This window comes from Eretmochelys imbricata, chromosome 7, assembly GCF_965152235.1.
Source record: "Eretmochelys imbricata isolate rEreImb1 chromosome 7, rEreImb1.hap1, whole genome shotgun sequence".
Taxonomy (NCBI): domain Eukaryota; kingdom Metazoa; phylum Chordata; order Testudines; family Cheloniidae; genus Eretmochelys; species Eretmochelys imbricata.
This window is the reverse complement of record NC_135578.1, coordinates 41,178,654-41,203,163: the sequence shown is the minus strand read 5'-3', so window position 1 is coordinate 41,203,163 and position 24,510 is coordinate 41,178,654. Positions and strand designations below refer to the sequence as shown.

The following is a 24,510-nucleotide window of genomic DNA, read 5'->3' as shown; positions in this document are numbered from 1 at the left end:
AAATTGTTTCCAATACATTCCAAGAACTTGTTGGATAATCTGTGCCCTGCTGTGTTATTTTCCCAACAGATGCCTGGGTAGTTGAAGTCTCCCCATCACCACCAAGTCCTGTGCATTGGATGATTTTGTTAGTTCTATATAAAAAGCCTCATCCACCACTTCTTCCTGGTTAGCCGGTCTGTAATAGACCTCTGCCATGACATCACCTTTGTTTTTTACCCCTTTTATCCTTACCGAGAGACTTTCAACAAGTCTGTCTCCTATTTCCATCTCAGCCTCAGTCCAAGTGTATACATTTTTAATATAGAAGGCAACAGCCCCTTCCTTTTTCCTCTGCCTGTATTTCCTGAGCAAGCTGTACCCTTCTATACAAATATTCCAGTCATGCATATTATCCCACCAAGTCAGACTGTGATGCCAACTATGTCATAGTTGTGTTTATTTACTAGCATTTTGAGTTCTTCCTGTTTATTCCCCATACTTCTTGCATTACTATACAGACATCTAAGATACTGATTTGATTTCTCTCCCCCTCCCCCCAACCCCAGTTCTGTCTTGTCTCTCCTTTATCCGTGCTATAACAGCCCATGTTCCCCCCTAAATTCTGACCCTTCTCCCAGGTGTCCATGTTTTTGACTTACCTGATTTCTCATTGCTCATTGCCAGGGCAGCATATTGGTTTTCCATCACCGTCGTGGGTGGGGTGGGAGTAGGGATGGAGTACTGGCCGTTGCTGGAAGTAACCAGCAGCCAGAGTGCTCCCTATGATAGAGCCATATCCTTCTACCCCCAGTGGTGTGACAGCGGTCCTCTGTAGCGGGATAGCTTCCTCAGCCTTGGAAGTCTCCATATGAATACTGGCAATGAATTCCGCGTGGGCACGGATGCTCCTCAGCCTAGCCACCTCTTCCTGTAGCTCTCCAACCTGCTTCCTGAAAGATTCCACCAGCAGGCACCTTTCACACTGGATGGTCCCCCCCGCAGCCCGGCTTTCTGTGAGTGGGAAATGCAGGCCACAGTCTCTGCAAGTCCTCACCAGGATTTGGGTAGAGGCATCCATGGTTAGGTTGTTTGGATACAGGCAGAGGTGGAAGAGACAGGAGCAGTTTTGGCACTGGTGATGTGGCCCTTCCTAACCATAGCGATTATATTATGACTCCCTCCCACAAACTCCCTCCTAACTCCCCTGTTTGTGGTCCCCTTGGTTGCTTAGTCTCTGGCTTTTAAGGCCTTCTCTCTTAGGTCAGCCCTACCCCCTCGTTGATCACAAGGCTGACTGAGGCTGATCAAAGATGATCAAGGATAATCCAGGGAACAAAGGCTCAAACAGTCCGCAGACACACAATCCCAACTGACCCAGTATCTGAAATAACTAAAATAGCCTGAAAGAGAAAGGAAAAACACAAACAGCCAAGCAAACTCACTCACCCCAAGGTTAGTACTCTCACCTTGTTTGTTCAGCAGGGGGATCTTTGGTTAAAAATGGGTATCCATGGCAAATAAACCAAATAATACTTTTAACATATAAAATGAATGCCTTATGTGAAAAAAAATTAAATATCTGTGTACCATAAGTAACTAAGGCTTTACTGAAGAGGCAAAAGGAGTGAATTATTGGAGATGGCAGCCATTTTGAGATGCCAAGGCTTTGTGACTCAGCTGTGTGCTGACAGCACTCAGGTCTGTCATTCTGCACACTGGCACAGCATTTATTGTTCCAAAGATTGTCCTAGTGCCTTCCTTCCTTCCTTCTCCCACCCCAATATGAGTCCATGATAAGAAGCTTGACAGGAAAAGGGAAAAGAGGATGAAAATGTACCCTTACAAATGAGGGGAAGGGGGGGAAGAGGAGCAGAATAGAGAACCTTTTGGTTCTACAGTGCTACTTCACTGGTTGTCCAGTGTTTAAATACCCTGATGATAAGACAGCTCAGAAAGTGAAGGTTTTAGTGCAGTATACTCTGGGACTCTCAAACTGTAGCCCAGTTTGAGGAGTGACTTGAATTAATTTCTGCCATCCCTGTGCTCCTTTTTAGCAGGTGGATAGCAATTAAGATCTCCCTAAATAGCTCTTATGAAACTTGGCTTGCATGGAAGATTTTTTTTAAAGTGATATGCCTGCTGTGAATATTAATTGACATGAGAGAAATTAAGTAGCTTCTTGTTGTAGGTTATCCAGAATGCTTCAGAGGTGGCTCATTAAGTGTCCAGTAAGCAAATGAACAGCTTGGATTTATAAGGCGGTTTTATGCTTAATATTGCTTTCAGTTTTCAGTGGCAGAGCATACTGCTGTTCTGCTTTTGGGGAAAGTAATGGAAGGAGGAGGTAAAAGTGTTTTGCCCTCTGTTTGAATTAGCTTTTACAAGAAGTTTTTACTGTTCTGTTGACTGAGAATGAGTATACATGTTGATTTGCCTGATGTCAATTTGAAAACTACAGTTATTTATTCATTAATAAGGCAAAGGAGTGTTTCAATAGTAAAAACAATATCTGTTTAATGGACTTTTAATCTTAGTATGGAGAGGGCATTTAGGGGTAGAACTTGAAGGTATATCCACCAAGGGCGACATTCATCCTGATCCAGGGGATCTCCACTTGAATTCTACTTAATCATCATGTTGAGGATTTAAGTGATGTCTACAGCCTTATGTACATCATTTGCACTGGAGATAAACTTGACCCCAAATGTAGACAGCTGTCGTCGAAAAGATAGGCTTATGCTAATAGTATAAGATACTGATGAAAAGTATGACAGTAATTTAAAAAAAATTTATGCTTCCCCATCCAGTGACTTTGTTAATGGACAATATTCGTAACTCTTAATAATTACAAGAAAGTAGTTTGTCTTGGGAAAAATTGCCTGTTCAGACGACACACGTGCCGTAAGTTAACTGAACGCCTTATTTTTTTTTTAAAGGCATCCTGTAAAAGCAGTGATGTTTTACGGGTTGGCATAATCTCTTTTTTGTGGCTTCACTGACACAGGGAAGCTTGTATTTTTATAAATGTCTTGTAAAATTATGCTGATTTCTCTAGCATGTGATTGCATAAAAAAATTATTTAAAAGCATCCAGGATATAGTATTTAACAAAAAATCCTTATGTAGCAAAAACTACATGAGTTTTAGACTCTCTCAAAAAAGGCTGCTCACGGAAAACTTTTCCCTTCTGTATACCATAAGTCTCACTTACGTGAACCACAGCCTTGGGGCTTGATTTCAGAGTTGCTGCGGTAATTTCCCGCTGACTTCAGTTGTAGGTACTCAGGATGTCTCAAAACCAGGTGCTTTGTGTTGGAGTGATTTGGCCATTTTGATACAGTCTTGGGAGTAGGACCTAACTTTTTAAATTCTGATTTGGGTTCTTTGGGCTTCAGCATCTCCTAAAAATAGGAAAACTGGAAATGGTTGCCTTTTGGGCTGTATTAACCTTTGCAAAATGAGTTTTATGACTGTCTTGCTTTTATAATTAAAACAAATGACTGTTAAGAATATTGTCCCTTAAGAATATTCTCTCTCTTCTTATAGATGTTGCTTTTGACAAAGCAGATTAAATTTTAAACATAGTTTGACAAACTTTATAACCTAATTGAATTCCTAATTAGTTTTTTAATGAATTAACTTACCACTAATACATTTTTGAACAGGCATGGCTTTAAAGCTAGCAACTGTCTTCATTTTTAAAAATGAGCTAGTAATATCTTAAAAGAATGCATGAGCAAATGGAACAGTAATACTTCAAAGTTAAGTAGGAGCTCAGAGCTTTACAAAAAAGCTTGTCTATCTTCTATGACTGAAGTTGGTTGTCTACCCATTTTATAGCCAGGGAGGTGGAAGTACAGACATTGTGTGACTTGCCAAATGTCTTGAAGCAAGTGTGGTAAAACTGGTAAACAAAACTCAAGAGCCCTGATCCCCAGTGCCAATAAGCCAAGGTCCCTTACCTAAGGCTCTGCTGCATGAACATTTCCCCTATGTTTCCTATACAAGGTTAGAATTGCTGGAATTACACTTCATTTTGTAACCTTGGACAAATCACTTCATCTTGTTGCTTCAGTTTCCCCATCTATAAAAGAGGGATAATACTTCCCTACCTTACACTGGAGTTGGAAGTCTGTGTAATTTATATTTGAGTTGATGAGGACTGTAGAAAAATGTGGAAATAAAAAGAAGAGATATGTAGAGTCAGCTGTTGCATGTAAATTTCAGTTTTAAAAAGGTCTCCCTTTTCTCACCCTCTCTCACCTACTTGTACTACTGCAATTAAGTTTGGCCAAAGGGTACGCATGTGACTAGTTATCAAAAACTGTACCTCCAGGCAGGACCCACCAACTTCCAGATCAGGCATTCTTTGTATCGAAAGTAAAAGCCCCATCACGGGGCAATGAAGAATGATGGAAGGGGAGAAAGACAGATGCAAAAGACAATAAATGACTTCATTTTATTTTTAAAACCATCCTAGCCTGTTACATTTCCCACCTTCAGGAGGCTTGATTTCACAAATTATTACATCAGGGGTCGGCAACCTTCGGCACACGGCCCACCAGGGTAATCCACTGGTGGGCTGCAAGACATTTTGTTTATGTTGACAGTCTGCAGGCATGGCCCCCCCATAGCTCCCAGTGGCCGCAGTTTGCCATTCCTGGCCAATGGGAGAGGCGGCCAGCACGTCCTTGCAGCCCCCTGCAGGTCCCATTGACTGGGAATGGCGAACTGCGGCCCTTGGGAGCTGCGAGGGGCCGTGCATGCGGATGGTCAACGTAAACAAAATATCCTCGCAGCCCGCCAGCAGATCATCCTGATGAACCACATGCTGAAGGTTGCCGACCCCTGCATTAGTTAATGGGAAACTGAGAGAAGACTTATCAGCCAGTTCTTACCTTTTCTCCATCTTGTTCCCAACTAGAAGCAAGGTCCCAAGGTCATATTTTTTTCTCTTTAAAAACAATCCTATCAGCTATTAAATCTAGTGCAAAAATCTATATTGATAATTTTGCAGCATTAAAAGCAGAAAGTCAGAAAATGTTAAGATTCTAATAATAATTACTTTTCATGCTTATAATGCATACCTGATATTTTTTATAATTAGTGATTAAGTTGTGTATATAAACCAGATCACTAGCTGGTACAAATGTAGTATGGGCTCACTTGCACGAGCTGAGGATCTGGCCTCCTGAATGTGATGGTATGTTACTATAGCTAAATACTGATTTTGCACTTTTTTACTTGTGAATTTTGCAAATTCGTTTGTTGCAAATTTTAACTTTCGGTGTCAATTTGATGTTTAATACTTGAAAAGATAGCAGTTTGTTTTTATGGATGAGAAAGCTAACCCTGGGGATTTAACTTGTTTTAGCCCATTGATTTAACTTGAAGGATTTTACTACACCTTTTTCGACTTCCAGCAATAAAATTAATTCTGTAAGTCCCTTTTTTTGCTGTCTATCAGTGAAGCTTTAGTTAAGAATAACAAGTGGATATTTTTTCCCCATGTAAGCTGTTTAATTTTAAATGTGAAAGTTATATTTCTTTTATTTGGCATAAGTAGGGACTTTTTTTAACCAAACACCTGTAACTTCCTACTTTTTAAAATATGATAATAGAATTGTCATTTTTTGTCTGTGATCCAATATATTTAGTTTCCTTCAAGGCATCCACAGTTGCCTAAGCATATAGCAAAGTCCAACAGTAGATGGTAGCATTTACTGGGGAGAACGCAAACTTCATTCTGTCGTCTAGACTGGGATGCAAAAGAAAACAACTGCCAAAGTAACTCAATGTTTGTGTTATTTTAGGACAATGTAAGCGAGAGGGCATTATCACTGGTAAAAATCAGATTTAGTGTAGGTTAGAGTAATTTAAGGTCTTTTCTAGCAGTCCTGACACTTGGATTCTGATACAATAAATGTGCTATTCCTGCTCAAGGACTCTAGAGCAGAGACTACCAATTGTGACAATCTGTGGCGAATGTTCTTCCTCCCTAATGAAGTGGCCACAAAAAAACACCGTCACTTGCCAGTTAAGGGATTAGTTGAAATAAGGACTCCAGATTTGGAAGACTAATTGACTCACCTACTTTTAACAACAAGTCGCTAAAGAATTTACTAAATTATCAGTAAATACATTATGTTGAATGTCTGTCCTTTTATATGTCTGTAAAAATATTAATGCATATGTGTTGAAACAGGCTAATTTGTACTCCAGTGTAATGTACTTTTGCATGCAAAGGTCAAAACATTTTAAAGAAAATGGTGTGGAAAGAATAGCAGTAGAAGGAGGGCTTTATTTCAGTAAGTGAAAGGTTGCACTTGAAAATGCAAATTTTTCAGCATCATTGGCCAGATTAGGATGTTAAGAGTAAGTAGCATAGTGTCTGCGTCGTGTAAAGTAAAAATCGTTGAGAGCTTGTGTGAAGGATCCTTCCCCACTCTGAACTCTAGGGTACAGATATGGGGACCTGCATGAAAACCTCCTAAGCTTACTTTTACCGGCTTAGGTTAAAACTTTCCCAAGGTACAAACTATTTTACCTTTTGCCCTTGGACTTCTGCTGCCACCATCAAACGTCTAACCGGGTTTATTTTTGGGAAAGAGCCGTTTGGAAACTTCTTTCCCCCCAAAATCCTCACCAAAACCTTGCATCCCCCTTCCTGGGGAAGGTTTGATAAAAATCCTCACCAATTTGCATAGGTGACCACAGACCCAAACCCTTGGATCTTAAGAACAATAAAAGAAACATTCAGTTTCTTAGAAGAAGAATTTTAATAGAAGGAAAAAGTAAAAAGAATCACCTCTGTAAAATCAGGATGGTAAATACCTTTCAGGGTAATTAGATTCAAAACATAGAGAATCCCTCTAGGCAAAACCTTAAGTTACAAAAAAGACACAAAGACAGGAATATCCATTCCATTCAGCACAGCTTATTTTCTCAGCCATTTAAACAAACAGAATCTAACACATATCTAGCCAGATTACTTACTACGTTCTAAGACTCCATTCCTGTTCTGTCCCCAGCAAAAGCATCACACAGACAGACCCAGACCCTTTGTTTCTCCCTCCCCCCAGCTTTGAAAGTATCTTGTCTCCTCATTGGTCAGGTGCCAGCGAGGTTATCCTAGCTCCTTAACCCTTTACAGGCAAAAGGGTTTTTCCTCTGGCCAGGAGGGATTTTAAAGGTGTTCACCCTTCCCCTTATATTTATGACAGCTTGCTTGTATGTGTACTTTGTATAAAAAGAGTGGGTTCTCAACCTTTTTCTTTCTGAGGCCCCCCCCTAATGTGTTATAAAAACTCCATGGCTCACCTGTTGCACCACATTTGGTTTTCGGCATATAAAAGCCAGGGCCGGCATTGTGGGGTAGAAAGCAGAGCAGTTGCCTGGGGCCCCACACCACAGAGGGCCCCACAAAGCTAAGTTGCTCAGGCTTCAACTTCAGCCCCAGGTGGCAGAGCTCAGAGCTCCAGGCTTTAGGTCTGCACAGTGGGGCTTTGGCTTCCTGCCCTGGGCTCTAGTGAGTCTAACACTGGCCCTGCTTGGTGGAGCCCCTGAAACCTGCTCGTGGCCCCCACAGGGGGCCCCGGACCCCTTTTTGAGAACAGCTGCTCTAAAATGTTTGTTGCTATGAGAAACAGGGTAGGATAGCAAAGGAAAATATTACCATACAAAAAAGACTGAAAATACTAATAATTTCAAAAATTAGTAGGGCACATATGGAAAGAATACAGTTTCCTTTTACTGAGGTGACCCTAACTCTTTGTGTAGGGTAGATGGCATGTGGACTATTGTAATAAACTTCCATGAGTTGGAAGGGAGAGATTCTTTTCTTGAAAATTCTGCATGTCTTTGCAAACTGTTGATTTTTTTTCATCTCTATTAATCCCCTTGCTACATGTTAAATTAGGTCTATGACATAGTATTGGAGCTAATTAAAGTGTCAGAATGGCATGAGAATTCACTTTACTTTTCTCCTTGAATTAAAACAATTAAAAATTAATTTGAGGCACATTGAGAGTTGCTTATTGTAGGATAAATTAACACAAAGGAGATTTTAGATTCTAGGATTTTTGAGGTCTAGATGCCTGTTTAAAAAGGCAGTAATTGTAAATGTTATACTAAGTTGAGACTACTTTTTCAACCAAAATGTGTTTAGATTTTCAGGAAACCTTGGTGTTTGAAATTGAGGGACTAGTGCTATTTATTAGATTCTACTTACCCCTCCATTAATACAGCTTACTTGTGATGTGCAGCAACCACACTGGTTTCTGGTTTTAGGATTTGCTTGAAGAGAGAATTCCCATTATGCCAAAGGGCAGATTAGTTTTGGGCCCCAGATAAGATTAAACAAATTAACATTTGAGACCTAAAATAGGATTTGAGCTTGTAGAAGAGGAAGAAAACTAGTGCAGTAGCTTACTCCTCCATCATACTATCTTTCTTATTCTAGTCAAGGAAATTCCCTTTTTTCCCTGTAACTCTTAAAATAGTGTATGGTTAAATGTTTGGCTTTTGCACTAAATTTCAGGATGTTAAAAATGTGTGTCTTAAAATAGTTCATAGCCCAAGAAGCTTCTTTTAATCATTAGAAATTTATCAAGTGAAACTTGACTAACTATAGCTAAGTTACTGTGGCTTTCAGAAGAATATAGTGAATAAAAATAGTTGATGGATGAAAAAGAATGAGTATATATTAAATATTTAATGTACTTAAAGCTATATAATCAGACACATAATTTCAGCTAACAGTTAAAGTTGTTTTGGTGGTAAAGTAAGTGACATTTCTGCTATAGCAGTATTTGACAGTACTATTTACTTGAATATTTACACTGTTGTCTTCAGCAAGACATGGAAATAATAGTGATGAGACAGTAGTCCTATATCTTGTGCTGGGAGGGAGAAATGGAGAAAGGTGTGGCAACTCGTTTAGTGCTACAGTGCACGTATGAGCTCTGGAGTAGAATGAGTTTAAATCAATATTTAGAATTATAGTATGAGCACTGTGGAAACACTTCAAAGTAGGCTTGTGAAAAAAGAACAGCTGTCTTAGTCTTTCCTGTCAATCATTTTTATTTAATCATTATGTACTCCTTTATATTTTTTACCCTTGCCCATCAATTTTGAAAATAAAAAACATGTTATATTAGAAAGTACCAGAACTAATTCTAACCAGTATTAGTCTCCAGAATGTTTCTGAATGGAGGTGGAAATTCTGAGCAGATTAGCAACAATGAGTTAATTATTTCTATGTTAATATATAATTCAGGGCTGGAGCCACTCTCTGCTCTTCTTCTCATCCTACACCTAAGGTCACACAGGCGTAGACACCTCAGATCTTAGACACACTGCAGTATTTACACCTGGAGGACAGGGAAAACAATTTTCCTGTAGAACTTTGGCTGACAAAGATCCTGTTTGAAGGACTTTATATCCCATTGGATCTCATGGCTTGCTTTTTGCCAGCGTAAATTTTGGCATTAGATTCTTAACTTGGGAAGAGGATGGGTCAGACAAAGAAAAATGATTGGTAGTTCACAATGGAAGATTGAGGGATAGTAAATCTGGTTTCCATAGAACCTTTTTGCAAAAGCTTGAATTAAAATTTCACTGAAGAAAAGCCCACTTATGTCATTTATAAGGGTTTACATCACTCTGGCAATGTTGGGGCCTTAAAACTTTTACAGGTTTTTATGCTCCTGGGGGAATTGACTGAGAATGGGAACAGTTAACTAACAATAGAATAATTAACAATGTTACTATGTAGACAAGTTGCTACGTTTTTGCCTTAGAGAATGAGATCAGTTAACCATCAACAGACACAATAACAAAATGTGGTGGGTTTTTTTTTTTTTTTTTTTTACAAAAGCTATTTTCTTTAACTTAAAAACAAACAAGTTTCAGTAACATGATACTAATATTGAATTAAGTGTTTTTTTCAATTCTCAAGAAGTTCAATTTTACTAGGCAGGCAGGCTGCTACATTTCTGCCTCGGGGAAAGAGCCTTCCTCCTGCATAACGAAAAGACCCGCTCCTCCATGCCCCTCAAGCCGCAGTATCAAGAGAGAGGGACAGTGTCTCTCGCGCTTGTTGGCTATCTCCTCCCCCTGATAGTGATCAACATCTTGCCTGCAGGCATGCATGCCCAGTGCCCCCCCTGCAGTGATTTGCATCTCTGAAGCTGCTCCAGACAGCTGGGACAGACATGCTGCTGGGGAAGAGACATGTGTCCCCCTGCAGGTTTCTCTTGCGTTTTTCTGCGCAGGGGGCACAGAAATATGTGGGCCCGCATGAGCGCAGAATTCTGTCAGGATTAGCAGTAGAAGGAGTTGGGGTTTGGGGGGGGGATGGAAGAGCAGAGATGAGGTCTCCAGGAAGGGAATGGGTATCTTGGACAGATAGTCTTGATCTTTCTTCAGGAACTACAGGAAGAACATTGAGTATCTCCTTTCCCTTTTGTGATTGGAAGAGCATGATGTGTGGCCAACCGGTTGGGAAGCAAGCTTTGGAAAATTAACTCAAGGACTGTTGCTGTTCCCTGCAACACAATAAGCAAATATTTGTATAGATATTATTTGGAATAGTTAGTGTTCAGTTCATGCATTCTTGTAAAAGTTCTAAATAGAAGGTGCTCTTGATATTTCCTGATGTGCAGAAAAGTCACATATGTCAGACTGGAAAATCAGTAGCTATTTCTGTTGAAACAAAATAAAGGGACAGAGTACCTTGTGGCAGAACAATTAGCTGATTGGTAAGACTGTTAGGCTTTGGCATATGACCAGTCCAAAAATAATTAGTCGATTGATCAGTCACATATTGTCCTTGTTAAAAATGGTTAAAACATTTTAAAGCACTAAATTTATTAGAACAGTAACAAAAAATGGGGGTTCACTTGATGAAATAACAGGTAGCAGGTTTAATGCAAACAAGGAAATACTTTTTCACACAATGTACAATTAACTTGTGGAAACTCATGGCCATGGAATGTTGTGGTGGCCAAAAGTATGACTGGGTTCAAAAAAGGACTAGTTAAGTTCATGGAGCCTAGGTCCATCAATGGCTATTAACCAAGACAGTCAGGTCTGTAACCCCATGCTCAGGGTACCCCTAAACCTCTGCCAGAATCCAGGAAGGGCAGACATGGGTTGGTCTCTCCAAAATTGCCCTATTCTGTACATTCCCCCTGAAGCTCTGGTACTGGCCATTGTAAGAGACAGGATACTGGGCTAGATGGACCATTGATCCGACCCAGTATAGCAGTTCTTATGTTCTGATTATACCAATTGATGACCCTCATGTTATAAATCCAACAGAGCAGCATACCGTTGCTGTTAGTGAGCCCCATCTGTAGAAGATGACATGATCTCTAGTGTTGCACTAAAAGCTAGCATCAGGCTCAGACAATTTCTCTAGAAAAAGGAAGCATGGCTTTATAGCTCAAGGGGAGAGAGAATTCAAATGTTTAAACTTTCCCAGTTATTGTACACATTAAGGGAAATAAATTACTTTTTTTACACATTTTGAGGAGGCAAAGAGAAAACTTTTAAGCATTTTAGTGTCACTAGGGGATTGTACCAGCCTCTGGCTATGTTAAATAGGACTAATAATTTAAGGTAATCACAGTGTCTAAGAACTTCTTAAAAAAAGGAAATTAGTTTCTGTAAGAGCAGTGTAAAGAGAAGTTTTCCACACTGGTAGAATGATGGTCACATGCTAATGTTTGTAATACAGTTTCCACTTGTGATTGGAGATATGGTCTCTGAAGGTCAGTATGAAGAGTGTTACAGTAATAAGTTTCAACTCTAAAAGAATCCATGAAGCCTGAATATTCTTAATTTCGGTGCAAGAAAGCTTAACCGTTGGATTTCTTTAAGCTATTTCAGCCATAGTTACTTGACATTGGTAGTTACAGAGCTTATATTCTTAGCACAAACAAAAAAGGATAGTGTAGTGGAAGATAACTTTTGAAGGTAAGAAGGTCAGAAAACATTAGCAAAAAGTTACATCATTTAGTTATCTGTCTCAAGTATTTTTGTTGTCTGATGCTTCCTTAGTTGGCTGAAGAAGCTTTCAGGCCTAGTAGTAATCGCATCCATTAAGATTTCGAATGTACCTGTATAAGCATAAATGAAACTGTTTAAAGAGCCAGTACCTTCAGCAGGCTGCAGGAGAGGTTTTAAGTGCTGGTGGTGTAAGATCTGGCTTGTGGACCAGACTGCCTATACGCCAAGAAATCCTGGATGAATTTTGGGGTGGGAAGGGAAAGTGACTGGAAGAGGCAAGCAATAAATGACTTAGCCTGTTTTTCCGCTCAGTATGTCGAAGGTGAAGAGAAAACCACTAGGTCTTTTTCTCAGGTAATGATCAAAGAGATTCAGCATCATATATATTTAAGACCAGATTGGACTCTTGTGTTCATGGAGTTTGACCTCCTACCTAACATACGAAATAGAACCTCACCCAGTAATTTCTGTATCAAGTCCGTTACTTCTGTTAGAACTATAGAATGTCTTTTAGAAAAGCATCCAGTCTTGATGTTGATACTTCAAGTGATGTAGAATCCATCACATCACCAGAACAATTGTGCCAATTGTTAATTACCTTCACTGTTTAAATAACATAATTTTTTTTAGTCTAGGTTTGGATCTCTATATTTGGATTTCTATATACATCTAGGGTTTGGAGGGTAACCTTCCCTGGACTTCTGTATTAGCCAAAGAAACACAGAGTCAGGGCTCTTAGATAAAATGAGGCACTTTAATGCTAGCAAGTATGACAGCTGAAGGGCTCACCAATTCCTACACAGAGGAATATGGCGAAGCCCAGAACAAAGAACAAGGTAGAGCTTTTATAGCTTGGTTCAACGTACTTTGTGATATCTCTTCCAATTCAAACCGGTCAACCCCTGTTGGTCTGAGTCCTGAGGTATGAACATGGAGGCCCATCTGTATAAGGAATTCTTTCCCCAAACGGGGAGTACAGGGTACACATAGTTCAAATTCTTTCTACCCATAAACACAGGGAAAGGACAGATAAGCATAGACAGAAGCCTAGCTTTACATGATTATAGGGTTGTTTTCTGGTTCTTTTCTTTATCAGATCATATTATGCCTTTTTCTGCTAGATCAAAGAGCAGTCTGTTATCTGAAACCTCTTTCTAGTGTAGGTACTTGGAGAGGATGATGGTTACTTTTTAACTTTCTGTCGGATAAACTAAATAAAATTTCTTAGAGTCTCTCTCTATAATGCATGTTTTCCAGATCTGGTATTGTTTTTGAAGCTCTTTTCTGAACCCATCCACTTTTTCAATGTCCTGCTTGAAGTGTGGACACAGAACTGGATACAGTAGTCCAGTAATGCTTTCACCAATATCACAGAGAGAGGAAATATCACCTCCCTATTCCTTCTTATTGATATTCCTTTTCTTATACATTCAGGGAGTGCATTAGTCCTCTTAGCTACAGCATTGCCTTGGGACCTCATGTTCAATTAGTTGTCTACAGTGACCTCTTAGTTCTTTCAGTGTGACCACATCTGAGGAGAAATTCGCCCTTCTTTTGTGATCTATGTCCTTTGTTTTTAGACCTTGCATTTGATTGTGTTAAAATGCTGGTTGTTCAAATGAGCCCACCTTACCAAGAAATCAAAGGGTGATTTGTATCCATCACTCTTTACCACCCCACCAATTTCTTTGTTATTGTCCACTAATTATCTTTTTTTTTTTTTGGTTAGTGAAAAATATACTGAATAGTATTGTCAATAACTGACCCTTGTGAGACCCCACTAGAAACACCTACACTGGATGACCATTACCTATTTACAATTACTCTGAGATCTCTCTGTCAGGTGTTTTTAATGTATTTAATATGGGCTCCATTGGAGGATTTTTTGGGGGGCAGGGGAGGTGGGATAATTCAGATTTTATGGGAGTGTCAGGGCTAAGTCAGATACCTAACACAAATGTATTATTTCAACAGTTACCTTTATTAACCAGACGATTGATCTCATCAAAAAATGCCATCAAGTTTGTGTGTTTGACAAGACCTATCTTCCATAAAACCATGTTGATTGGCATGAATTATGCTACTGTCCTTTAATTCTTTATGGCTTGCCCATTAAGTTCTCGCACCTGTGGTTCTTCAGTTTGGGAATCTGTGATCAGTGGCAGCCTTCTTAAAACAAGAATTGTTGAGTTAATAGTGGAAACAAAGTATTAGAGACTCTCAGCAGGTCCCTATATCTGTCTGGTTCCCCTGAACAGCTACTGCCCTTTTCTCTTTAAACCCTGCTATAGTTCTTTTGTTCTGGTCAAAACCAGTTCAGCAGGCTTAGTAGGAGGTCTAGCCAGAATCCTTAGGGCCAGTAGTTCTGGCTCTGTATGTTAACAGCTGAGGTGTGGCTTAGCTTGAGTTCTGTTCCTTCTTACCTGTTTTTCAAGACAGACCCTTGCTGAGAGAAACCAATATATCATATAGAAAATACCCCAGTAACAAGGTCAATATACAGTACCATAAGTTATCACAAGATGGCTCCCAATCAGTTAACCTGATACACATTTAAAGAATTCCTTCTTTGTGTCCTTAACCCTGCTGGCCATAGTTTTTTTTAATTGATACCTTGAGCTTCCCTTATCAATTGTCAGAATTTACTAACTGTTGATTTATAGTAGTTACGATCTGTTTCTTCATTTTTCCATTTGTTAATTAATATTTTTTTTTATTGCTGCTTTCACCTCACCATTTAACCGAGATGGCTTCTTAACCAGTGAAGCCTTCTTTAGTGTTTGTGGAATTATTTTTTGGAATCTAACAAAGCATATTTAGACACACACCCTCAGATATTATGGTGATGAGTATTATAGAAAATCCTAACATGGTTGCTTGAAGGATGCCTCTGGAAGAGTTTCTGCTTGAATCACTGGCTGGATAGGCAGGTGAGAATTAGGAAATTCACACTACTGCTGGATTGCATACATCTGCGTTACATCTGGCTATCATATATTGGACTATATTTGTTTCACCAAACTGATCAATGTTCATACTCTTTGGCAAATTACTCGTTTTGAATTGAGTTGAATTTCATTAAATATTTGAGACTCATAAGTATTGAACTTGAATTTCATTAGTTTTATTTTAATGTTTTGCTTTTCTTGAATTAGTAGACTTCAGAGTTACCATTTTTCCATACTATTTTGCAGACTTGCATGCAAGTACTTTTGAGTCATGGCTACTTCAAATCTTAGAAAAAACAATCAATAAAATATTCCTGTGGATAAGTCAGGATCTCTTTACCCTCTTTCAGTTTTTAATAGTTGGGTGCGGTTTGGGGAGTGGAGTTAGGGGAATATCAACACTGGTGCTATGAGGGATGTAGGTAAAGTCAGTGAAGAAAAAATATTTCAAAAGCACTTAAGTCCCATTGACTCTTTACAATTTAAGACTTAAACTCTATGATCACATGGGTGCTTTTGACATTTTAAATCTTTGAATGTCTTTTTGAAAGTCAAAAATAATTCTGGATATTTTTCCCTTAAATTTTGTACACTCTTACTTGTGTATCTGTGACATTTGGCTTAAACAAATATATCACCAGCTCAGTAATGTTTATAAGCCTATGGCAGTACAGGGTCTGAAAATGTAGTAGTGCCTCGATGTTCAGTGAAACTTCAAAAAAATGCATTGACTTCATAAGGAATATGAATAATGAATTTTAAGTTCCCAGGGCTGCTTCCTACAACCCACCACTTCTTTTATGTGCTGTGACTTTTAAAATGTTTCTTTAGGCATGAAAGTAATATGCTGTTGACCTCAAAAGTTACCACTTTTTCTATTACATTGTATAGGCACTGAATTGAATTAAACAGTTACGTTTTAAAATGCTCTTCAGCTGTAACTATGTGTTTATAAGGCTGTAAAGCCCCAAATGAGTTATGCAAGTGAATCCCATAATTCTCAAAAAAGTTCTCTCTAGGCCTGAAATGTTGTCTTTATATTGAGCTTTAGCATGCAACTCTTTTTATTTTTTTATTGGTGCTTCTATCAGTGAAAAATAATTCTTTAAAAAAAAGTTTTTTTAACTGAAGAACTGGAAAATGCACAAGTTCTTCTTTGAGTGATAGCATATGCCCATTTCCAGTGTAGGTGCGCGCGCACATACATCAGAATGGACGTGTGCAACACAGCTCAAAGAACCTTTACAAGAAGGTAACTATCTGAGGTTTGGGTTTGTTTTTTTAACAAATACAGCAGGCTGTGGCCTGTGACTATGTAGAGAATGTGAATAATCAATTGTTAACCAAACTATCAGATTAATTAGTCTTGACATAGTATAATCCTCAACATTGTCTTTGATCTCCAAGATATTTCATACGCTCAGGTCTCGTAGTTAAACATCTCTTAAAGCCCATTAAGCTAGAAATGAAGTCTTCAGAGAGTGCTGCCATTGACTACATTTTTTTTTTTTTTTAATTTGAGACCCATGAGCAGTTTTACTAAGAGTAAAGCAAGAGCCATCACCTTGTGGGAGAGTTAGTGGATCTGGAACTTTGTTTATTCTCAAGGTTCCATGCTCTGGAATAGTCTCTAACTCATGCAGTGTTGATAGAAGTGATATCCATGGAGCAAAGGCTGGTGATAGGTGCTAAACAGCTGCCCACAGTGGTGAGCTGGAGCTGGTTCGCACCAGTTCACTGGAACCGGTTGTTAAATTTAGAAGCCCTTTTAGAACTGGTTGTCGCGTGAAGCCCTTTTAGAACCTGTTGTCCCATGAGGGACAACAGGTTCTAAAAGGGCTTCTAAATTTAACAACCAGCCAAAAGTGGCAGCTTAGGCACTGACTCCGTGGGTGCTCCGGGGCTGGAGCACCCACGGGGACAATTTGGTGGGTGTAGAGCACCCACCAGCAGCTCCCCGCCCCGCACCCGGCCCCAGCTCACCTCCACTCCACCTCTGCCCCTGAATGTGCTGCACTGCTCCTCTTCTCTGCGGAGCGGAGGAGAGGTAATCTGGGGCCGGGCGCTGGGTGGGGAGCTGCCGGTGGGTGCTCTGCACCCACCAAATTTTCCCAGGGAGTCAGCACCTAAGGTGCCACTTTTGATGTGATCAGTGGGGGAGTGGCTGCTTCCCCTGCTCCCCCCCCCCCCCAGCTACGCTCCACCGCCCCTAGGAGCCAGAGGGACCTGCCAGATGCTTCCTGGGAGCTGCCCCAGGTAAGCACTGGTGGGACTCCCCACCTTGCCCACCAGCAGGTCCCTCTGGCTCTTAGGGGCAGGGCGGGGTGGGCCTCCACTACAGTGGCCCACGAGACCCTCCTGCCTGGTTCTGGGGGCAGTCAGGGAATAGGGGAGGGGGGTGGATGGGGCAGGGGTCCCGGGAGGGGGGGTGTCAAAAAACGCAGGGGGTTGGATGGGGCAGGAGTCCCAGGGGGCGGGGGTGTGCCACGACCCCCTCGTGGGGTGAGGAGGGAACCAGTTGTTAAGATTTTGGCAGCTCATCACTGGCTGCCCACAGTACCAATTTAGCCTAGTACAACTGAACCTTTAACTGTTGTCTTACAAGCCCCTTAGAAGATTTTCATGCATTAGCCCAAAATGGGGGGGGTGGCTGGAAGCCTGCAATATCAGAATTGTTGTTGGTTTTTTTTCAGAACTGTTTTTGTAAGATAGTGATAATGTGAAGTTTTCTAATTCTTTATCTCAACTTTTAGTAGAAATTTTCTAAAGAAAGGTATTCCAGTGAAGTGTGAACATCATTGTCATAAATATAAAGGGAAGGGTAAACCCCTTTGAAATCCCTCCTGGCCAGGGGAAAGAAGCTAAAGGTAACCTCGCTGGCACCTGACCAAAATGACCAATGAGGAGACGAGATACTTTCAAAAGCTGGGAGGAGGGAGAGAACAAAGGGTCTGTGTGTCTGTCTATATGCTGGTTTCTGCCGGGGATAGACCAGGAATGGAGTCTTAGAACTTTTAGTAAGTAATCTAGCTAGGTATGTGTTAGATTATGATTTCTTTAAATGGCTGAGAAAAGAATTGTGCTGAATAGAATAACTATTTCTGTCTGTGTATCTTTTTTGTAACTTAAGGTTTTGCTTAGAGGGGTTCTCTATGTTTTTGAATCTAATTACCCTGTAAGATATCTACCATCCTGATTTTACAGGGAGGATTTCTTTATTTCTGTTTACTTCTATTTTTATTAAAAGTCTTCTTGTAAGAAAACTGAATGCTTTTTCATTGTTCTCAGATCCAAGGGTTTGGGTCTGTGGTCACCTATGCAAATTGGTGAGGCTTTTTATCCAACATTTCCCAGGAAAGGGGGGGTGCAAGTGTTGGGAGTATTGTTCATTGTTCTGAAGATCCAAGGGTCTGGGTCTGTAGTCACCTAGGCAAATTGGTGAGGCTTTTTACCAAACCTTGTCCAGGAAGTGGGGTGCAAGGTTTTGGGAAGTATTTTGGGGGGAAAGACGCGTCCAAACAGCTCTTCCCCAGTAACCAGTATTTGTTTGGTGGTGGTAGCGGCCAATCCAAGGACAAAGGGTGGAATATTTTGTACCTTGGGGAAGTTTTGACCTAAGCTGGTAAAGATAAGCTTAGGAGGTTTTTCATGCAGGTCCCCACATCTGTACCCTAGAGTTCAGAGTGGGGGAGGAACCTTGACAATCATTATTACCTTTTGTATGGGTAAATATACATCCATGGGCACATTGTAGATATTTGTCTAATCTAACACAGATGTTGATTGAATTACTTTGAAAATGAACAATAAAACATAACATTCTTGCACTTGCATAGCATATTTGAGGATCTGTAGGAGTCAGAAGAAACGACACTATTATTTTTTTCTCCAAAGGTCATACAAGTAATAAATGCAATTCCTAGCAAATGGTCAACACAGTAACCTGAAACTACACCAATTATTGCAAATTTCAAAAAGTAAATCACTTTTCTTGTGATCTGGAGGTATGAATGTAATGTCTGCCTATCAGATGACTTAAAGGTTTAGTTTGCAGGTAATAATTTAATTGCTGTTAACTTTCGTAACAGGGTTCCTGACTTTGTGAGAGAGAAACGTTTTGGAAACTGGCTGAAAGATGCACGCGACTGGGCTATTTCCAGGAACCGATACTGGGGAACACCTATCCCTTTGTGGGTCAGCAATGATTTTGAAGAGGTATGTAAGAAAACAAAAATCTCCAGTTATTGACAAAAGAAATCCTGCTATGTTACAAAGTTGGTTTGCTTAGTTTCCTAGAGCACAGAACTGTCTTCGTGCTTTGCAGTTTGAAGTGCTCTGCTAATAGTTCTTAAAACTGCCATGCAGGCAGAGGACAAAAAGTAGTGCTTTTTTTCTTCATCTCTCTAAGGTAAAATTTCAGGTGTATTTTTCTTGTTTGTTTTTTATCTTTTAAATTAAGCTCTACCCTGGAAGAATCTACAGCGTCAGGAGAACTAGTGAAATTATAACATCATAAGATAAAACTGAGAAGAGAAGGATTTTTTTTAGTCACTATTTTTCAGCTTTTGATTTTAATTTTTAACAGCCAGGAAAAAGTCTGTGTATAACTGGTAGTTACAAACCGCCTAAGATTTTCTCTTGCAAGTTAAGCCTACATTCGTAGAAAAGCTAACATATAAATATATGGTAATGGACTGGGTGAGTTGTAAGGTGTCTCAGCATTAGTAGCATGAAGTAAATGTACAAAACTATATACTGGGGTAATTGGCAGTGCCCAAGTTCCTGGTCTCATAAAACACGCAGATGTTCAATTTCTTTAAAGGTAAAATACTCGTACCTTAGGGATCAGCTTGGTTAGTCAATTCTGATAATGCAAGTAGGTGGAAAAAGAAAACAGGTGAAGTTGTCAGGATGCCCATATAAGCCTGAATGGTGGTGATAGTGTTCTGAAGCTTCTTTTCCTTTCTACCCCCCTTGCTAATAAGGAGGTAACACATATTATCACTCTGGACTGAAGCAGGATAACTGTGAAAATATATGTAGGTAAAAAGTAACTTTTATGCCATATACCCTTTCCCTGTTCTTATGTTTAAAAACATTTCTACTGCCCAACAGAGCAAGATCAAATTATTTTTGCCTTGACCTACGGCTTACTTTTATAAACAAAAAGGTATGTTTTCCATAAAAATTGACACAAATATTGCTGTATTGTCCATATATGTTGGCAGTCTCTGCTGTCTTACTGTACTATAAAAACTTACATTTGAGAAGCTACCGTTTATATTAATCCATTTTGCTTTCCTGCTTAGAGATGCTTCAGGCTTCTGTTATGATGTCTTCCTGATTTTGATATGATCTTCCTAGGGCCACTGATGAGGCAGGTCTCCTCAAATGAGGAGAGGTTTTATACAACGGGGAGGTGGTGGAGACTCTTAGGCTAGGTGAATCCTGGCCTGCATCTAACAGCTGTGTATTATCCTTCCCTTGCAGTATTATGTCCTGCATGACCCTTGGAAAAACTAGGACACATTCTCAAACTGTGATCCCTGGACTATTCATTGGTGGTCCATGAAGAGTTGATTGGTTGCTTTATGCTAACAATTTTTCCCTGCAGCAGATGCTATACTGCATTGAGATGGCTAAAAATAAAACAAACACTTTCTTATATTACTCTTCCTTGGAAGCAATCGCTATAATTCTCTGAGTGCCCACCTGTGGATTAAAATCAACTTCTATGACTGACATTTTTGTACCTAATGGGTACAGAATGGCCAAGTCAAAATGAAAATACTCTATACTGACTGGTAAGGGTTTTAGTCATATGAAAAAAATTCAGTACTGTACTATGCTAAAATATTTGAAGTTTGGTCCTGCAGCTGAAAAAGACTGGACAAAAGACTGCACTATCCATGTTTGCTTCTGGTAATGCTCCTTACAATCTCTGTCCCTCTTTTACTGATGAAATCTTTACAATTCCTTTTCTAATTTGGAAGATTGAGCTTCGTGTCCATGCAGTTTAGTGCAAATAGCCTCCAGGGGTCAGACATTGGGAAGAAATGGTCGAATGCATACAGACATCTCTCATTTCTCCTGAGACTGCATGTACCCACTGGCTAGAAAGCAAGTGTTGAGGTTTGGTAATCTGGTATGGCCACTGGGCCACAGTAAAATTCAAACTGAGTTGTACCTATGTTCACTCATATTTTATATGAAAGGGGAAGTTGTTTCAAAATTAATATAAAAGATAGGTTAACACTGGAACACTCAGAACTCTTGAACTTTACCTTGGTCCAGTAGCCATACCAGATTACTGAACCTCAACAATGTGCCCTTCAAAAAGGAACACTCCATGCATGCAATTATATTTTTTCCTGTTAAAATCAGAAAAAAAAATGTGATTTATTTTTTAATATATAGAAAGGTGACTAATTGCTAGTAAAGTAAAATATACTACAAATCAATATCTAGTCTTGTTTTGGCATATTATAAAGTAGTAGAAGCACATAGTGGAAGGTGAGCTTTGAAACGTGTGTTTTTTATTACTCTGTGAAAATCATTGTTTTGAGAGTTTAAACCTATAAGTTTCTGAAGAAAGGACTAAGCAGAAAATCCCATTTCAACTAGATGTAAAATCTTTTAACACAGCACGACCAAGTTTATAAAGCAGGAAGATGATAAAATGTTCAATTAAACTGTAAACCAGTTTTCTAGAAGTTGCTGAATATTTCGTGAAGATGTGGTTCAGATGCTTTAGTGTGGCTTGGAGCACCCCACACTCAACTGAGGCATTTGACCAACTAGTTTTATTGCCAGTAGTCTTGTATAACAGCACTAACCACAGGAAATCCTTGGTTATGCTGTTTTAAGTCTGTGAGGAAATCTTTTCTATGTCCTGCACCCAGTCTGTTTTGTTTCCGTTTGTCAAGCTGCTGTTAGGCTGCCACCTCTAGATCATCTTGTCAAGCATTCTTCATATAAATCATTCCCTGTAAGTTTCTTTTAAAGCTCCTAGGTGGTTTGCTTGGTACTGATATGCAGGAATCTTCTGTTCTCTCTTCTCATAACACAAAGACAAGGGGAAATTCAATTAAAGGGGAAAATCAAAATGGGTAAGTTTCACATGTGTAATTAAACTGTGGAGTTCATGGTTTCAACAACTTCTTGTGGCAAAGACATAAGCAATATTCAGAAAGGACTGGACATTTATATGGATATCAAAAATATCCAGATTTACAATTTGTAACAAACATTTCTTCTTTGAGTGCTTGCTCATGTACATTCCAATATAGGTGTGTGTGCAAAAGGGATATCACATTTCATTCTTCAGAGTTAAGCTAGTCTGTAACTATCAGATACCATGATGAGACCTAGTGTGGGGCAGACTATCCCCCATCTGCCTGTTTGAAGGGTACTTGCTCCTTTCTCTGAAGCATCTGCTACTGGCTACAGTCAGAGACAGGTTACTGGAGTAGATGAACCTCAGGTCTGATCCAAACTGGGTACTCCTATGTTCCTATGATGATGTTGAATTGTAGGTATAGATTGCAAGACTGGGCAGTGTGTGTCCTGCCAGTCTGATTCCTAAATGCTGGAAAACTGGCCCACCATTAAATATAATTACCAGTCTGGGTTCTGCACCTTTGTCTATTCTGTGAATCTGTTCTAGCTGCAGCAATTCCATGGAAGGTTCTCCTGGAGGTTTGGTTGTGCAGATGTAAGTTTTCTGCTGGGTGCAGGATGTTTTAAGGACACACATTTTTCTTCCTTGATAGATTACTCTGATTTTTGCTTTAAATAAGATATGTCTCTCAACTTTTTCCAGGACCCAAAAATCCCAATTGAGCCAGATGCTAAATTATGCCCTCATTAGTCCTAGTAATTTAATATAGTCAAACTCTTTTATGAACATGGATTGACAGGTCCTGGGATGGAAACAATGGTTGGTAACTAAGAACCATTTTAAGATGGATGAGACTGTGTACTAAAGGAGGCTTGAAAGCCTATGAAAATCCCCCTGCCTTGACAGTCAGAAGTCCTTTTGCGGGGGTGGGAGAGAGATTGCCTCTTACCTGGGTCACCTCTAAGCTGGTCAAGACACTTTTTGTGTTGCTTCCTTTTTATCTGCCTACACCTTGAACAAACATGATGTGGATTGTCCATTTTCTGCTGAAGCAAACATTGGTAGAAGGATTGAGGCAGCTCCAGTCCATGGATAGGTATTTTTAAAAGCCCCTTTGCTGCTTTTTTATATGGAGTCAAAATGCTACTTGTGCATTGAAATACCAGTCTCTAAAAGCACTAATAAGTAGGGAGCATTTTATCTTGAACACATTGTTTAAAAGTCTGATAAAATGCTAATTGTTGCTAATCTGAAATGCTAAATCCCATTTTTCTTAGACTTGTGAAAGGGATGTTGTCAGCTCTCAGGCAGGGACAGAGAATGACCCTATAGCCTGGTATTTAAAGCACTCACCTAGGATGTTGGAGACCCAAGTTTGAGTTCCTGCTCCAGTGACTATTTAAGCATTAATACACAGGGGAACAGCTTCAATATGAGAGACTGAGAGAGACCTGCTCTGGAATATCCCATAACCCAGTGATTAGTATATTCTCCTGCAGTGTAGGAAATATAAATTCAAATTTCTGCTCCACATTGGGCAGAGGGGGGAATTGAACTTGGGTCTCCCACAGCCCAGATGAGTGAATCACTGAGCTAAAAGGTGATCACTTATGCATTTTTAACTCTACTTTTATGTAGTAAATATCAGGGGGTTGTGGAAAGTTCGACTTTGAAGGGGTCACCACCCCAAAAAGTTGGGAAATACTGATTTAGAACATGAGTGTCACTTCTGGATCTGAGCCAGTTCTCATCTAACCATTTTGCTAATGTTTCTAGTTTAAATGGTTAATGACATTATGCAGCAGTTCACATTTGTCGGTGAAGACTATTTTGACTCCTTGGAAAGCAGCATTTTCTAGTGGTCAGAGCAGGAGATTAAGCATCAGCATATCTGGGTTCTGTGCCAAATTTTACCGCTGTTTAACTCTGTGATTAGGCAAATTATTAAACCTCTCTGGCCTCTTTTTCTAAATATAAAGTGAGATAATCCACTTTTAAAGTGATTCAAGATCTTTGGATGGAAGGTGCTGTTGAAGTGTTAAGTATTGTTGTGTTTTATATAAATATATATTGGGTTTTAGATTTAAATAATTTTTTCCCTTACACATAGTGAAAACAACCATAAAATGTTGCAGGATTTCTGTGTAAAAGGGTAAATTTAACTTATAGTTTGTGGTTAAATACTTCAGCTCTGTATTGTACTTGAAAGTGATCCATAATACTGTGCAATTATGTAATATCTCTTAAAATATCCATTGAATTGATTCTAAAGTATTTTACTATCTTTTAACAGGTGGTTTGCATTGGGTCAGTGGCAGAGCTGGAAGAGCTGTCAGGAGTGAAAATCACTGATCTCCACAGAGAAAGGTCAGTCACTGAGAACATGTACTTCTGTTGTTAATTAGCAACTGTGAGGCACACAGAAATGTTAGTTATTATTGTCTTAAAC

At 39.5% G+C, this 24,510-nt stretch overlaps 1 protein-coding gene across 3 annotated transcripts in view; it reads left to right on the top strand.

The window, feature by feature from the left end:
* IARS1 (isoleucyl-tRNA synthetase 1) overlaps window positions 1-24,510 on the top strand; it is a 212,228-nt gene that overhangs the window by 87,849 nt on the left and 99,869 nt on the right. For all 3 annotated transcript variants that reach the window (XM_077820953.1, XM_077820952.1, XM_077820954.1), the window contains 2 exons: window positions 19,030-19,156; window positions 24,355-24,428. In XM_077820953.1, the coding sequence (XP_077677079.1) occupies window positions 19,030-19,156; window positions 24,355-24,428 (201 nt within the window). The remainder of the gene's footprint in view (window positions 1-19,029; window positions 19,157-24,354; window positions 24,429-24,510) is intronic.